This window comes from Enhydra lutris, unplaced genomic scaffold (genome assembly GCF_002288905.1).
Source record: "Enhydra lutris kenyoni isolate GAN:26980312 unplaced genomic scaffold, ASM228890v2 scaffoldscaffold24, whole genome shotgun sequence".
NCBI lineage: Eukaryota > Metazoa > Chordata > Mammalia > Carnivora > Mustelidae > Enhydra > Enhydra lutris.
In genome coordinates this window covers 3388410-3401500 of record NW_019154108.1, presented here as the reverse complement: position 1 = coordinate 3401500, position 13091 = coordinate 3388410, and the positions used below count along the sequence as shown (strand labels likewise).

The 13091-nt window shown below is 38.0% G+C and overlaps 1 protein-coding gene across 1 annotated transcript in view; it reads right to left on the bottom strand.

Annotated features, from left to right (window-relative positions):
* LOC111150902 (proline rich coiled-coil 2C) overlaps window positions 1–13091 on the bottom strand; it is a 105358-nt gene that overhangs the window by 55220 nt on the left and 37047 nt on the right. The window contains exons 10-12 of the mRNA XM_022508589.1: window positions 12190–12334; window positions 10744–10797; window positions 8074–8695 (exon numbers count right to left, since the gene is read on the bottom strand). Of these exons, the coding sequence (XP_022364297.1) occupies window positions 8074–8695; window positions 10744–10797; window positions 12190–12334 (821 nt within the window). The remainder of the gene's footprint in view (window positions 1–8073; window positions 8696–10743; window positions 10798–12189; window positions 12335–13091) is intronic.

Below are 13091 nucleotides of genomic sequence, written 5' to 3'. Positions count from 1 at the left end.
CACTGGCATAAAATTATTAGAAATTTTTAAAAAGGTTAATGAGGAAGAAAGCATCCTTAACAGCCCAAAAAACTGTTCTGTACTCTAATTCTGGCAGCAATCAATGAGGTTAACATTAAAATAACAAAACCTTAGATTTCCTCAAAGCCAGGTTCTTTAGAGATCACAGGTCCAAGTACGTTACACCAAATATTTGTATTTGATAATTTGTGATAGTAAAAAACATCAAATACTACCTATTTCCCATTGTTTCAATAGCTATTAATCCTATCAGTATTTACCTGTGATTCACTAGGACTTATGTGAAAACACTTATGGCCTAAACATAAAATGTAACACAACAGTTTGCTTTTTGAAGAAGAGACTATTATCTATAAAGAAAACTAATGAATCGAAGTCTGACAACAGTGATCATGACACATAAATTATTATTCTATGTAAAGAGTATCAAGAATGATACCAAAAAGAACTATATACTTATTTACTAACTAAATAACAATTTCTCATCCTAAAAAAAAGATAGCTATATCCATTCTAGACAATGTCATTTGTCACAATTACAAAGCCAAGCTTGTTATAAATCCTCTTCTCAGAGAACTAGGGATGAATTTTTTAATGAAGTTTATTTTGCCAGTATAAAAACCATGCTCTCAAGAATCACAAAACCATGGGGCACCTGGGTGGTTCAGTGGGTTAAGCCTCTGCCTTCGGCTCAGGTCATGGTCTCAAGGTCCTGGGATCAAGCCCCACATCAGGCTCTTTGCTCAGCAGGGAGCCTGCTTCCCCACCCCCTTCTGCCTACTTGTGATCTCTGTCTGTCAAATAAATAAGTAAAATCTTAAAAAAAAAAAAATCACAAACCATATTTTCTTATTGGCATTACATTCAATATTAAGAATGTTGTAAAAAGAAAAATAAAATATTAGAAAGAAAAGAGAGCTAATAGGTCCAACACTTAAAAATCCAAAGTGCACATCATGCTGATGAACCCAGCAGAAGTTAAACTGCCATAAAGAACAGAGAAGATGCGAATGAAAATAAAAGCACCATGAAATAATGATTAAAAAGAAAAGCATAAATAACGTGTACACAGTCCCGTCTGATAGTTAAATTAATCACTGTATCACTGACAGAACAAGGACTAAAATGTGAATTTCCTTATTTTGAATCTATAGTCCTTTCTCATCATCTGTTAATGAGATTCCCTAAGGCTGATATTAATCATCAATATTAAGCTATGCCAATGGTTTTCACTTCTTTTTAAAAGATAGTATTTATTTATTTATTTATTTATTTATTTATTTGAGAGAGAGAGAGAGAGACAGACAGACAGACAGCAAGAGAGGGAGAGTCGGAGGGAGAGCAGCAGGCTTCCCAGTGGGCAGGAAACCCAATGCGGGGCTCAATCCCAGGACCCTGGGATCATGACCTGAGCCGAAGGTAGATGCTTAACAACTGAGCCACCCATGCGCCTGTGGTTTTCACTTCTATGGTGAGAAATTTTACTTTATTAGTATTATGAGCAACCTGTGCTTGTGATATGTAACAAAAGCCCATTATCAGTATCAAATTATTTCTACATACATTAATACGAAAATTTATGAAATCTGACAGGGGGCCTGCCTTATCTCATTAAAAAAAGTTAAGGTAACATACTCAACATTTTTTACAAAGAGCCAAGTCTGATGATGATGACTCTAAGTAAAAAATTAAAGGAAAATTTTGAGTAACTTTGTAATATAATTTCAAGCAGCATGATCTTGTAGAAAGACCATGGGTTTTGAGATTTTAAAAAAAGTTTCAGTATTTCTGTAACAGGAAACAGACTGAAACAGAACTACCTTCTTTTTTTTTTTTTTTTCAAGATTTTATTTATTTATTTGACAGAGAGAGAGAGAACACCAGCGGATGGAATGGCAGAAGGAAGAGAAACAGGCTCCCCTCTGAGCACCTGATGCGGGGCTCAATCTCAGGACCCTGGGCAGACACACTTAACCAACTGAGCTAGCCAGGCACCCCAAAATAGAACTACTTCTATTTTAACAATAAACTGTTCATTAAGAATGAACTTTACTGGGACACCTGGGTGGCTCAGAGGGTTAAACCTCTGCCTTCGGCTCAGGTCATGATCTCAGGGTCCTGGGATCCAGCCCCTGCATCGAGCTCTCTGCTCAGCAAGGAGCCTGCTTCCTTGCTCTCTCTGCCGGCCTCTCTGCCTACTTGTGATCTCTCTCTCTGCCTACTTGTGATAAACTGTGGTTAATATCAGTCAATTAGAGCTCTTAGCACAGTATCAACTACATACCTCCCACCTCACATTTTTTGTAAAGATTTATTTATGATAGAGAGTGTGTACACACACACACACACACACAATTGGGAGGAGGGGCAGAGGGAAAGAATCCTCAAACAGATTCCTGCTGAGCACAGAGAGCCACAACATCATGACCTGAGCTGAAACCAAATGTCGGATGCCTAACCAACTGAGCCACCCAGGCACACTCCCCTCACATTTAAACCCACACTGGAGCAAGTGGAAGAAAAAATTCGCAAACTTGGAGATAGGATAATGGAAATTATTATGTTTGAGGAACAGAACAAAAAAATAAACAGAGCTTAAGATACCTATAGGACAAGATCAAGAGACCAAACATACACACGGAGAAGGAGTCCAGAAGCAAGAAAAAGACAAAGGGGCAAAGAGACTATTTGAAGAAATTATGACCAGAAATGTCTCAAATTTGAAGAAAGCATGAATATAATTTCTAAGCAGTTCTACAAATTCTCAGAGTCCCAAACTGAGACACCTTATAATGAAACTTTAAAAAGCCAAAGAGTGAATCCTGAAAGCAGCAGGATAGCACTAAGGAGAAGTCACATACAGAGGATTCTCAATAAAACTATTTGATTTCTCATCAGAAACACTGGAGGCTGGAAGCATCTCAAAGTATTAAAAGCAAAACAAACAAAACAAAACCAAAAAACTATCAACCAAGAATACTATATGTGGCAAAACTGTTCTCCAAAAATGAAGGAGAAATTGACATACTCCCAGATGAAAGCTATGAAAACTGGACCTGCCATCCAACAAATGCTCAAGAGTCCTGCAGAGTACAGTGAAAAGGACGGCACACAGTAAGCTAAAACTGCATGACAAAGTGACAATAAAGGCAAATACGTGGGCAATTATAAAAGGCAGTAGTAGCAGGTAACTCTATGTCCACGTGATTTATGAAATGAGTATTTCTTTAAATAAACCAATTATTAATCTAAAAGATAATAACATTACATTTTGGTTTATACTCCACATTGTTTTCCACATGATTTAAGAAACTAATGTATTTAAAATTAATTATTAGTTTGTCACTGGGGATACAAAGTTAAAGATGTAAATCTCTGATACCAGCAACCAAAGGGAATACAAATATAACTGTTAAAGGAAAAGGAATGATTTTTTTTTTTTTTTTAGAGATTTTATTTCTTTATTTGACAGCGATCACAAGTAGGCAGAGAGGCAGGCAGAGAGGAGGGGGAAGCAGGCTCCTGGCTGAGCAGAGAATTGGATGCGGGGCTCCATCCCAGGACCCTGGGATCATGACCTGAGTCGAAGGCAGAGGCTTCAACCCACTGAGCCACCTAGGCACCCCAAGAATTTTTGTATATTATTAGTAAAGCTGGTATAAATTTAGTGTTATAACTTTTGCATGTTTATGTAATCCCCATGGTCAAAACAAAGAGGGTAGTTACAGAATATAAGCAAAAGGAAATGAGAAAGGAATTTTAAAATGTTTCAATACAAAAAAGTCATCTAAACACAAAAGACAGTAATCCAGGGGCGCCTGGGTGGCTCAGTGAGTTAAAGCCTCTGCCTTTATCTCAGGTCATGATCCCAGGGTTCTGGGATCGAGCACCTCATCAGGCTCTCTGCTCAGCAGGGAGCCTGCTTCCCTTCCTCTCTCTGCCTGCATCTCTGCCTACCCGTGATCTCTGTCTGTCAAATAAATAAATAAAATCTTAAAAAAAAAAAAAAAGACAGTAATCCAGGAAACGAGGGGCAAAAATGGATATAAGGCATATAAAATCCAAATACCAAAATGTGAGAAGTCAGTCCCTTCTAATCAATTACTTACTTAAAATGGACTGAACTGGAACACATGGTCCAACTACAGGTTATCTCTAAGAAACTCACTTAGGATCCAGAGACACAAACAGATTGAAAACGAAAAGATGAACACAGATATTCCATAGCAAGAGGAACCAAGAGAGCAAGGTGGTTATGCTAATACCAGACAAGCCTGGGTTTGAATTCGAAGTTTTACAAGAGACAAAGGACATTATGTACTACTAATAAAAGGTTCAGTGCTGCAACACAGAACCATTATAAATATTTATACATATTTAATATATGTTTAATAACAGACCATCAAAATGTCTGAAGCAAAATACCAACAGCGTTGAAGGGACAGACTGCTGTACATTTACAGTTGGACACTTCAACACCTTATTATCAATAATGGATAGAACAACCATACAGAAGGTCAGTGAGGAAACAAAGGACTGAATACAATAAACCAACCAGATCTAACAGACCTACAGGACACTCCATCCAACAACAGATATCACGTTCTTCACACATGCACACAGGACATTTTCCAAGACAGACTGTGCATTAGACCACAATATCAACGGTCAATAGATTTAAAATGATAAATCTCATATAAAGCATTTTCTCTGACCACAAAAGTTAATTATCAAAAAGAGAAGTGAAACAGAAAAACGCACAAGTCCATGGACATTAAACAACACTCTTTTAAACAACTAAGGGATCAAAGAATAAATGACAAGCGAAATTAGAAAATACTTGAGATGGATAAAAACAAAAACACAACATACCAGAATTTACAGGATGCAGCAAAAGTGGTGCAAAGGGGGCAAATTTACAGCTATAAATACTTACATTAAAAAATAAAGATCTCCAATTCAAAACCTAGTGTTACAATGTAAGGGAAAAGAATAACAAAGTAAACCTAAGACTACCAGAAGAAAGGCAATGAAGATCAACACAGAGATCCACAACAGAGAGAACAGGAAAATAGAAAAAAATTAATGCAGCTGCAAATGGATTCTTTGAAAAGATCAACAAAATTGACCTTTAACTAGGCAGGTCAACGAAGAAAAAAAGAGAGAAGACTCAAACTACTACAATCAGAAATAGAAATTGGGACATTACTACCAATTCTACAGAAATAAAAAGGATTATGAGAGTATTATGGAAAAGTATATACCAACAAATAGGATAAGGAAGGTGAAATGAACAAATTCCTACAACACAAACTTTGTAGTTAAGTTTTTAAATCCAGATGTGTATGTCCTCCAGCTTTGTTACTTTATTTCAAGACAGTTTTAGCTATTCTGGGTCCCTTGAGATTCAGGGTTTTCTACATGTAAGACTGTATCATCTGCTCACATTACCTGCATCTCTGATATACTAATAACGAATGATCTGAAAAGGAAATTACAAAAACAATTCCATCTATAATAGCATCAAAAAGAATAAAATAAATCCTTTAGAATTTTTTTTAGGTTTTTATTTAAGTAATCTCTACACCCAATGTGTGGCTTGAACTCATAACCCCGAAATCAAGAGCCACACACACACTCTCCCGAATAAACCAGCAAGGTACCCCTAAAATGCTTAAGAATTAACCAAGGAGGTGAAAGCCTTGTACAATGAAAACTACAAAACATTGCTGAAAGAAATTAAAGACATAAATGAATGGAAGCACATCCCAATGCTCACAGACTGCAAGACTTATTACTGTTAACATTATCAATGCTACCAAAAGCAACCTAGAGTTATGCAATCCCCACGAAAATCTCAACGGTGTTCTTTACAAAAACAAACACCCATACATCATGAAAAAAACTAACAAAGATTGAGGACTCACATATCCAGATTTAAAAGCATACAACAGGGTTGCCTGGGTGGCTCAGTGGGTTAAGCCTCTGCCTTAAGCTCGGGTTGTGATCTCAGTGTCCTGGGATCAAGCCCCGCATCAGGCTTTCTGCTCCGTGGGAGCCTGCTTCCCCCCTTCTCTCTGTCTGCCTCTCTGCCTACTTGTGATCTCTCTCTCTCTCTCTGTGTGTCAAATAAGTAAATAAATAAAATCTTTAGAAAATAAAAGCATACAACAAAGCTGCAATAATAAAAACAGTAAGACATTAACATAAAGCCAGACGGATAGGGCAATGAAATAGAATCAAGATCCCAAAATAAACCATCATATACACAGTCGAATGATTTTAGAAGAGGCTGCTGAGACCATTCAAAGGGGGAAAGAACAGTCTTTCCAACAACAGTACTGGGAAAACTGAATATCCACATGCAGAAGAATGAAGCTCAACTCCTACCCTAACACAACGTACAAACTTAACACACAACGGGTCAAACATGTAAATGTAAAACATAGAAGTATAAAACTCTTAGAAGAAAACAGAACAAAAGCTTCATGACATTAGATTTGGCCATGACTTCGTGGACTTGACACCAAAGGCAGAAGAAAAAATAGATGGATTTCATGTAAATTTTAAAGTTCTGTACGTGAACAGAATATCAAGTGAAAAGGCAACCTATCTAAACTCCTAAAATGCAGCAACAATCTAATTAAAAACGAAAAGGACTTGGACATTTCTTCAAAGATACACAAATGGCCAACAAACAAATTAAAAGGTAATACTCAGCATCACTAATCATTGGCAAAGCGCACATCAAAACCTGTAGTGAGATATCACCTCACACTTATTAGGAAGCCTACTATCAACCTCCCCCCCACCCCGCCCCGGAAAAGTAACAGATGTTGGTAAGGACGTGGAGAAATTAGAACCCTTGTGCACTGTTGGTGGGAATGTAAAATGGTACGGCTGCTGTGAAAAACAGTATGGTGGTTCCTCAAACAAAAACAGAACTGCCATATGATCAACAACTCCATTTCTGAGTATGTAATAAAAAAAAATGAAATCAAGGTCTCAACAAGGTCTTTGTACACTCACATTCACAGCAGCATTATTCAAAATAGGTAAAATATGGAATCAATCCAAGTGCCCATGAACAGATAAACAGGTAAGCAAAATGTGGTTTTATATACAGATTATTAGCCTTAAAAAGAAAATTCTGCAATATGCCATTAGATGGATGACCCTTGTAAGACATTATACTAAGTGAGATAAGCCAGTCACAAAAAGACCCAATACTGTATGAGGCATTGAAAACAGTCAAAATCAGAGACAGAAATTAGAACAGGGGAGAAGAGGGAAGTATTATTTAACAGGTAGAGTTGCAGTCTCACAAGATGGAATGAGTTCTGGAGACGGAGAGTGGTGATGATGGAACAATATTATGAATGTATTTAATACCATTAAACTGTACACCTAAAAATGGTTAAAATTCTAAACTTTGTTAGATATATCTCACCATAATAAAAAAAAAATGGGAAAAAAGCATATTAAACTATCCAATAAAATTCAGCTTCTATATAAAAAAAAAACAAAACTCAGGGCACCTGGGTGGCTCAGTGGGTTAAAGCCTCTGCCTTTGGCTCGGGTCATGATCCCAGAGTCCTGGGATCGAGTCCCGCATTGGGCTCTCTGCTCAGCAGGGAGCCTGCTTCCTCCTCTCTCTCTGCCTGCCTCTCTGCCTACATGTGATCTCTGTCAAATAAATAAATAAAATCTTTAAAAACAAAAAACAAAACCCTCAATTGGGATGCCTGGGTGGCTTAGCTGGTTAAGCATCTGACTCCTGAGTTTGGCTCAGGTCACAATGTCAGGATCCTGGGATCCAGCCCCACAATGGACTCTGCACTCTGTGTGGAGTCCTACTTGACATTTCCTCTCCCTCTGCCCTCCCCCTGCTCACACACGTGTGCACCTACACACTCTCTCTGTAAATAAAATCAATCTTGAAAACAAAAGAAACATCATTTTCATGTGGATTACATGCATACATCAAAAACACGTGGACACCCACACCAGCAGCGCTCTGAAGCCTCCTACATAAGAACAAGACTCTCATACCTTTATTACAGTTGGTCTCACTTTCTGTTTTTTCTACCACAGGTTCTAAAGTAGGTTCTTTGTGTTCAGTTTTTTCCTCCACTTTTTCCCTTTCTTTCTTCTCCAACTCACATTCCTTTTCCTGTTCCTTGATCTTCTGCAGTTCTTTTTCCTTTTCCTGCTGTCTTTCTAGTTCTTTCTCTTTTTCTTGCTTTCTTTCCTTTTCCAGTTCTCTCTGTTTTTCCTGCTCCCTCTCCAGTTCTTTCTCCTTCTCCTGTTGCCTCTCCCTTTCTTTCTCCCTCTCCTTCTCTCGCTCCCGTTCCTGTTCTCTCTCAAGTTCTTTCTCACGCTCCCGTTCTTTTTCTCGCTCCCTTTCTCTAATGTCCTCTGGAGATGGTTGTTTGTCCACTATGCCAAGCTTTTCATCCAATCGTTTCAGTTTCTCCGCACATGCTGCCTTCCTTTGTTCTTCCATTCTTCGCTCTTCCTCTTCACGCCGTTTCCGTGCGCGTTCCACGGCCGCAGAAAGTTCTGATTGCTGTCTTCGTCTTTGCTTCCAAATTTCATCTTCATCCGGTACTTGCTGCTTGGTGGGGAAAGGGCCTGGTCTTCCGGGCACTGCCTGCCGGTCTGGAGGAGGATGCTGCAACATTATGATAAACGATGAGGTGAACACGACAGACCCATTTCCAAGTGACAATGGGTATCACAGACATGAAGAGGCAAGGAAAGACTCGACACAATGTCACAAATATTTCTGATAAAGCATACATATTAAATACAAACAAGGAGTAACATGGGGAAAATATTTAGATAATTCTCCAAACGAAGACCAGAACAATTAATCTTGGCCGTGCACCTACTGACTGTGGCACACGTTACCGTGCAAAGAATTTGCTGAGTAAAATAAGAAGCTGTCACAACATGATTTCAAAATCTAAATTTAGACACGAAGGAATTTAGAATGTGAGTGCTCGTAACTGTCAGCGATGGAACGCCTAGAGAGAAAGTCCACAAAGAGGCAGAACAGTGTCGTGTGAGCCCTGAGAAGACAAAAGGTGCAGTTACAGGGAAAAACAGCCAGAGATGCTACGTGAAGACGAAGACACGACTACTGCCAACACTTCGCAGGAGAAGAAATCCCTGGAAGTCAGCCTGTACAGACAGAGTTCTCGATCTTTGAACTGAAAGCTGCAGAAATGAACACTCAGAACCCATAGTGGAATGTGGGCATCCCCTGAAAGACTTCTAACTGGTACATTCTAGAACAACTACAATCACTGCCTGTAACTATGGGAAAATGAGCCGAATAAGAAGAGCACCTGAAGCACTGGAATGTTAAGGAACTTAAAAAAAAAAAAAAAAAGTTTTAAAAATACTCATTTTATTAGCTTGTAGGGTAAAGAAATCTGGAAAGCCACATAACCAGTCAGAATCCTTACAAAGGAGAAAATGGGATGATGAAAACATTGGACTAAATATAAAATATATAGATATATATGATCTAGACTCTCTATTTTACTCTAGACTCTCTATTTTACTATTACTTTATTTTATGGTCTGGACCTATCTAGCAGAAATCCAAGTAAAGATGCTTAATTGATCACTAAATACGTAACTCTTGAAGTCAGGGTAGAACTTTAAGGGCTACAGCTAAGTACCATAAGCACATATATGAGATCTTCCAGGGAAAGAGTCAGAAAAAGGAATAAGAACACAGCCCTTAACCCTCCAACACCCAGGGCACCTGGGTGGCTTAGTAAGTTAAGTGTCAGACTCTTGATTTCGGCTCAGGTCATGATCTCAGAGCGTGGGATCAAGTCCTGTGTCGGGCTCCACATTCAGTGGGGAGTCTGCTTGGGATTCTCTCATTCCCTCTCTCTCTGCTCCTCCCGCTTCCTGTTGGGTATGTGTGTATGCACTTCCCCCCTTCAATAAAGGCACAGAAGAAAATACAAACTGAAGAGAGAACACAATAGCGTGATGTCTAAAACATAAAAAAAAAGTCTTTTAAGAAGGATGGAAAGACTAGCTATGTCAACCGCTAATGAAATTAAGTAAAATGAAGACAAGAGAACTGAATTGGGCAAGATGGAAATCATTACTGACTTTCATAATAATAGTTTCAAAGGTATAGTGGTGATGAAAAAGTGTTAACTAGAAAGGGTTAGAAGAGAGAGAAAGTGAAGACCGTAAGTATAAATAGCTCACTAAAACTATTTTGCCACCAAGGAGAACAGAGAAATAGGGTGGAAACTATAGATACCACAGACGGAGGGCAGTAAGAGTTAAGGAAAGTTTGATTTTTTAAAAAAGTTTCTTAAGATGGGAGATAATATTACCGGTAAGCGAAAGAGATGGGAGCAAGGGAACAGTAGAAGGGTTGCTCTTAGCAGCAAGGACAGGAAGAAGTCAGAATGGGAAGGGCACTGAAATGGGAAAAACAGTTGCTTCTCATCTTCTTAGTGAAATCAGGAGGAAGCATATCAGCTGAGAATGAAGAAGAGCAGAAAAAAGAGGAAGATACGCAAAGAACTAACAAGGTAATATCCATAATTGTTTCATAAAAGTTATTAAATAAGAAACATACAGAAATCTTTCCATTAAAACAAATAAAGTCAAAATACATACAAAAATACATACACACCACAAATAGTACATACAGACCGCAAAGAAGCATTTAAGGTTTACCTGCTGTGCAAGCAATTTTGGAGGTGGGGGCAGGTGTGAAGATGGTCCACGTTCCTGTTATAAAGATAAGGACTATTACGAAATAACCAGATAAAAGATATCTACTAGAAATATTTCTGAAGGTACTTAAGTACGCCTGTAATTTTGAAATTTTATTTATGTAAGCCCTATTCTTTCTCTGAATTTTTTCCTAATGGCAAACTAAATGGAAACTTACCTAAAGAACTGAAACATCTAGACATACTGAGAATCAAATACAATACATACTCACTTGCTACAGTTACAACCCTATTCACTTGCTAATATATACCTCAATGTCACACACACACACACACACACACACACACACACATCAAGACACCACGATATGGCATATGATATTCCTCTATTCTTTTATAAGAAAGGAATTATCATTCCCCATGTTAAGCCAGTAAATCAAGTCACATGAAACACGAACTTTATTATTAAAAAAATTGAAAAATCCTTTTTCAGAGTTCACAAATTCTCCAATGACTAATCAATGCCTTAAGGATGAGATTCAAACTTCCCTGAAGAGCATACATTTAACAACTCGTTGTCACGTAGCTCTCTTAACTCCTTTCCTGTATCAAACTACTCGAGACTTACAGAATGTGCCATGCTTTCTCATGCTTCTCTACTCTGAACACGTTACCACTGCTTAAAATTTCTCTCTTCCCTTTGTTTCCTGGTTAATTCCCACTTCAAGTACCGAGTCTTTCGCAAAACCTTTTCCAGAGAATGCTCTTAAGCACTTATGTGCGCTCTGTCACACCAGCTGTCACACTGTCTTGCAAATGATACTTGATGTCTTTTCATTTTACAGAGACTGCTAGCTACCTACCTTATCTCCTTGAAGGGATAAGTTTCTCAATCTGTTCTGTATGAATTCTACAACTACATGCTGAGTGCACTAGGTGCTAAGTGGGCTCTCTGGATGATAGCCCTTTTTAATTCCCAGCTTGCAATGCAGTTTCTTGGAAGTAGGATCAAGTGTATCTGCTTACCCACATTACCTCCTTTCTTTAACAATGTTCTTCAAAATGACTCACACTTAATAGATTTCTCTACTCCTTACATGTGATATATGTACTATAAGCGTACTATTTCACATAAGAATACGGACTAGAATTTATAGAATACTCAATAAACCATAAAGCACTTAGCAATGTTTGGAAAGTCAGTTTATACCTCCACTTTAATAGGACCACACTATTATAAGACAGAAAAAAAGTGAAATTTTAGTTTCTATTTAATAATTTTAGCTACTATATTGACAGTTCCTGTAAATATGCAATAAAATTATGGTTTACATCTACAACTACCCAAGACAAAAGATAATTTCCTTTTCCTAACTCTTCTTTCAATTTTATGATGAATTCAACGAAAGTTCAGGTAGTGAATATGATCTCCTTAAGTCCAACAAACCTGATTAAATGGAGGTCCCTTCCCATAGGGAACTTTGGATACCGATGGTTGAGCAGGTGTCTGAGAAGATGACTTAGCGTTGCAAGCTTCATCTGCTTCTTTTCGGTTTTCAGTGTTTTCAGAAGCTTTTGAACCTTGATCCTCACTAAGGAATCAAAATCCAGGTGAAGTAAGAAAGTAAAGTAAACAGACTACACCATAAGTAAAAGCATTTTGTCTATATAAGATTATTTGTATATGGGTTGGGGGGTGGAGTGGGAGTATATCAAGGAATGAGATGGTCTTGTGACCTAGTGGTGTTTTCATTCATTCATTCATTCATTCATTCTATGCCATATATCAATAATGTGTTAAGAACTGGGTTTGGCCAAGTTATCATCACAAGGTCTGAAGTACAGCCACATAATTGTCAAATACAGACACTCACACTTGACATACAACTTCACAAAGGAATACAGCCCCACCATTTTGTATCACCCCAACCCCAAAAGTCTCATCTAAATGCAACCAAGTAATACTATTAATACCTATATTCTAATATATCCTGACTTAATGAAAAGACAGAAGTCAAACTACGGTATTTTTTTAAAATCACAAGTGCAAGGCAGCTCATAACTGATCATGAAACAGCAGTATACTGTAATGCCATGGCTAAAAACTACGAACTCTACCAAATTGTCTAGCAACTAACAGCATGTGCATGCAAGCTCCTTATATTTTAAGAGCCCAATTTTTATGGTATATAACTCATGTGTTTCTGATTCTGATGCCCCTATATTGGAGAAGAGATGAGAAGCTCCCGTTTTTCAAACTTTAATGCTGCTTGCTGAAGTTTAAAAACTCAAAGACTTGAGGGACGCCTGGGTGGCTCAGTTGGTTAAGCGGCTGCCTTCAGCTCAGGT